We start from the raw sequence: 3,559 nt of genomic DNA, 5'->3' as shown, positions 1-3,559 counted from the left end.
GCCCAGGTTTTCTTGCAACAGTTTCCCGCATATGTCTTCAAGTCGAGCGGCGTAGGTGCGAGCTGGTACGTAGATGCAACCGAGCCGCGCTGGGCCGACAACTACCAAATGTACTCGTACATCACCAAGGAGCTGCCGACGCTACTGAACGCGCAGCTGCCCATTGCAAAGGACAAGTACTCGATCATGGGCCACTCGATGGGCGGTCACGGCGCGCTCATGCTGGCGCTCAAGAACCCTGTATGTACCTCCTGTCATGCAACGTAAAACGAGAACGAACTGATATTTGTAGGAATTGTATCACTCGGTGTCGGCGCTCGCGCCCGCTAGCAGCACGATCCGAAGCTCGTACGGTGCCAAGGCGCTTCAAATGTATCTGGGCGATGACGTGGCAGCGTGGCAGGTCTTTTTTTCTTTATGAGATTCGCACTGGCGACGGTTTGTTAGGCGTGGGATGCGACCGAACTCATGCTCTCCAAAGGTCCCGTCTCAAAATACAACATTTTGATCGACCTTGGTGCGGACGACGAGTTCTGGCACGACGACGTCCAGTTGCATCCCGAGGCATTCGAGGTCTATCAGCGATTCAAGCCCAGTGCGGAAGATGACCTTTGGGTGTAGGCGGCGTGCAACCAAGTCGGCCAACACCTCACCTTTCGAGCCCAGGTACCTTGGAAGAGTTCCTGCCTCGTTGTGTAAAATCATCAAATAGGACGGCTATGATCACTCGTGGGACTTTGCCGCCACCTTCATGGAAGATCACATCCGCCACCATGTCGAAGCGCTGCACTCGGCGTCGTCGTAGAGCATACTTTAGACATGTTGTATTTTCGGCTGCCACATATCACACATGCCACGAAAGACTCTAAACGCTAGTCTCCTCCGACATATACTTTATAGGACTCGTTCAGTTTCATACACCAAGGTCCTCCTGCATCATGGATGCATCTCTCCGATGTAAAGCACTCACGTCACGTCCATGCCCATGTGCGGTTGGCAGCTCCGATGCATTCCGCCTGAGCGCTGCGTTACTACCAAGTCGGCCGTTGACATCTCGGTTTAGAATTATGACGCCAACACAATCAAGATACTATGATGAATGGCTCCATCGCTACACATACGTACATCGAGGTTAGAGTTAGAAAACCGCCAGCTTCTCGTCGTGCTTAAAACGATGTCACGTGCACTGTCTTGCCCGTGCACGAGTCTTGCTTCTGCCACGCTGGCGGGCACGCGATCGCATCCGTGGGTCCATAGCTCGGGTCCGACGTCGAATGCAAGTCGGGGTTCTCCTTTCCGTAGCACGTCACGACGCGTGCGAGGTCGTCGCCATGGCAGATCAAGACGGGCGCTGCGCCTGACGCCGTCGTAAGCGCTTCGCGCAGAGCCGCCGTGTCGACCGCTTCGCCAACGTGGTCGCTCAAGATCGACGGCGTTCCGAGCGTAATCGTGAGGTCGACAATCTTTTGCAAGTAGGCGCCTTGGTGCAAGCCGCCGCACGTCCACGCGTACTCGGGCGTGTTGCCGTCAAAGCCGCCCGACCACATGGCACTTGCGTCGGTGGCCTCGGGGCTGGGCCAGTACTGCGCGAGCTTGTCTTGGCCAACCTTGGCAATGTTGGCGGGGCGAAACGTGCCGTACTCGTAGCGGCACAAGCCCGTCTGCGTCGACCCGTCCTTGTACGCTGGAATCAAGTCGCCCGCGACCAAGTGGTTTCCGAGGTAGCTCGGCGGCGTCGCACAGAGCGCCTTCCCGGGCGTCGTGGCGCAGATCTCGGGGTACCACACGCGGGAGAACACCCACACGTCTTGATCGCCAAACGCCGACGGGTTCGGCATGGCGCGCAAGGAAGGGTATGCCGCAGCGATGGCGGCGAGCGCGCTCAGAGTCGCCAAGAGGCTCGCGAGTTGCATGTTTGCTTCGTCTTGTAGCGGCAAGTTCTTATATGCGACCAATGAACGCTGGCGCTGGAACGATAGAAGACTCGAGGTTGCCGTTTGTTCGAGAAAGGACGTAACCGTCCGTGTCCACCAGCCAGTGTGTGTGCAGTAACCAAGCGAACGCCGTCGAGGACGTGGCGTCGAGAGAAGAAGATGCACGATGATGAATACGAAGAGTAGAAAGTGTATACACAAAGGAACACTAAAACGCAAGCACCAAGAGGAATACCCTCTCGCGCCTAGTTGTACACGGGCGGGAACGGCGCAATGAGCGTCTCGGCGTCGATGCACGAGTCGGATCTCGCGATCGCAGACGGACAGGCCATGCGCGTCGTGGGCTCATACGTCGGGTCCGTCTCGGTGGCTGACGGCGTGTGCTTGGCCCAGCACGTGACGACGCGTGCGAGGTGCTTGCCGTCGCAGTGCAAGACGGCGTTGCCTCCAAACGCGTCCCGCAGCGACGGTGTCGCGACGCCCGACCCAATGTGCGATCGAATTGCGCTCGGCGTGCAGAAGTCTTTGGTCATGTTGACGACCTTCTCAAGGTACGGGCCTTGGTGCATCCCGCTGCACGTGTACTCGTATTCGGGCGTGCCTTTATCAAAGGCGCCGGTCCACATCGTGTCGACGCTTGGCGCGTCAAAGTGCGGCCAGTAGTCGCGCAAAAGTCCTTGGCCGACAGCGTTGATGTTGGCCTCGAGAAACGTGCCGTACTCGTAGCGGCACATGCCGGTTTGGGCGCGCCCCGAGTTGTAGCTCGGCACGAGCGAGGCCGCGACGAGATGCGACTTCATAAAGTCGGTGGGGCTCGCACACAGAGCACTGGTATTATATTGCGTCGCGCATGCCTGCGCGGGCCAAAGCGTTGTGAGTACCCACAGATCTTGGTCGCCCCACTCGGACCACGGCGACGCAGTTGCGGACGTAGCAAGCGCAAGCAGAAAGAATGACGACTTCATGGCAAAAGGTAAACTGCTGATGGTTGGCGAATCGAGGAAAGTGGTGCGCAGAGTCGCGGGCCGCGGTGTGATCCAGTGCGGCATATATCTGGCTCTCCAAAGCCCCACTTTGCATACTATGCAGCACGCGCCACCCGGCGGCGTATTGGTATACGAAGGATGAAGTGGAATACATCTATAATAGATCGGCTTCTGGCACTCTCCGTCGAAGCGCCATGTGGCCCAAGCATATTGAAGATGCGCACCGGACGACGCTCCGACTTGATGTCAAAGGGCGGCCAGATGGTGTTTGGACAAAAAATGCGAGCGCCACGTCATCGCAAGAAGATCGCTGGATGATCTGTAGTGTGTTCAACAGCCTTGTACTTGCTTCTAATACAGTACTGTGTTGTACGGATTTCAGCAAGAGAGAGCTATTGCACGTGCCACCACGGCGATTTTTCATTTCCAGTACTAGTACGCTACCGGTAGTGTACTTTCCACCAAGATCTTGGAGACCATTATACGAGTCTAGCGCAATGTTAAATTAACCCCTCAAACGCCGCCCAACTCTTTAAGACTACGGATCGTCCGTATTCTTAAACTATAGCTCGTGAACATTACCGTAGTGACGGACACAAGTGGCTGCTTGTCAATAGCCGCTGCATCGCTTTGCTTCGT

At 56.7% G+C, this 3,559-nt stretch overlaps 3 protein-coding genes across 3 annotated transcripts; 1 reads left to right on the top strand and 2 right to left on the bottom strand.

The window, feature by feature from the left end:
* The first annotated feature begins 55 nt into the window (after window positions 1–55).
* Window positions 56–888, top strand: SPRG_10985 (hypothetical protein). Its single transcript, XM_012351197.1, has 5 exons — window positions 56–240; window positions 293–403; window positions 448–573; window positions 622–666; window positions 713–888. The coding sequence occupies exons 1-5, from the start codon at window positions 109–111 to the stop codon at window positions 803–805; spliced, it is 507 nt and encodes a 168-aa protein (XP_012206587.1). The 5' UTR covers window positions 56–108; the 3' UTR covers window positions 806–888.
* A 136-nt stretch (window positions 889–1,024) lies between these two features.
* On the bottom strand, window positions 1,025–1,943 carry SPRG_10984 (hypothetical protein). The gene has a single exon (XM_012351196.1). It carries the CDS (start codon window positions 1,911–1,913, stop codon window positions 1,167–1,169), a length of 747 nt encoding a protein of 248 aa, XP_012206586.1. The 5' UTR covers window positions 1,914–1,943; the 3' UTR covers window positions 1,025–1,166.
* Window positions 1,944–2,179: 236 nt separating this feature from the next.
* On the bottom strand, window positions 2,180–2,899 carry SPRG_10983 (hypothetical protein; the record flags this gene model as incomplete). Its single annotated transcript, XM_012351195.1, has 1 exon — window positions 2,180–2,899. One exon carries the CDS (start codon window positions 2,897–2,899, stop codon window positions 2,180–2,182), a length of 720 nt encoding a protein of 239 aa, XP_012206585.1.
* Between the last annotated feature and the right edge of the window lie 660 nt (window positions 2,900–3,559).

Source organism: Saprolegnia parasitica, assembly GCF_000151545.1.
Source record: "Saprolegnia parasitica CBS 223.65 unplaced genomic scaffold supercont2.76, whole genome shotgun sequence".
Taxonomy (NCBI): Eukaryota; Oomycota; class Saprolegniomycetes; order Saprolegniales; family Saprolegniaceae; genus Saprolegnia; species Saprolegnia parasitica.
This window is presented reverse-complemented; position numbering and strand designations above follow the sequence as displayed.

Coding starts and splice junctions, on each gene's coding strand:
- SPRG_10985 (XM_012351197.1), top strand. CDS start 109: ATGTACTCGTACATCACCAAGGAGCTGCCGACGCTACTGAACGCGCAG. Junction 404..447: donor ATGACGTGGCAGCGTGGCAG/GTCTTTTTTTCT, acceptor ACGGTTTGTTAG/GCGTGGGATGCGACCGAACT. Junction 667..712: donor ACCTCACCTTTCGAGCCCAG/GTACCTTGGAAG, acceptor ATCATCAAATAG/GACGGCTATGATCACTCGTG.
- SPRG_10984 (XM_012351196.1), bottom strand. CDS start 1,913: ATGCAACTCGCGAGCCTCTTGGCGACTCTGAGCGCGCTCGCCGCCATC.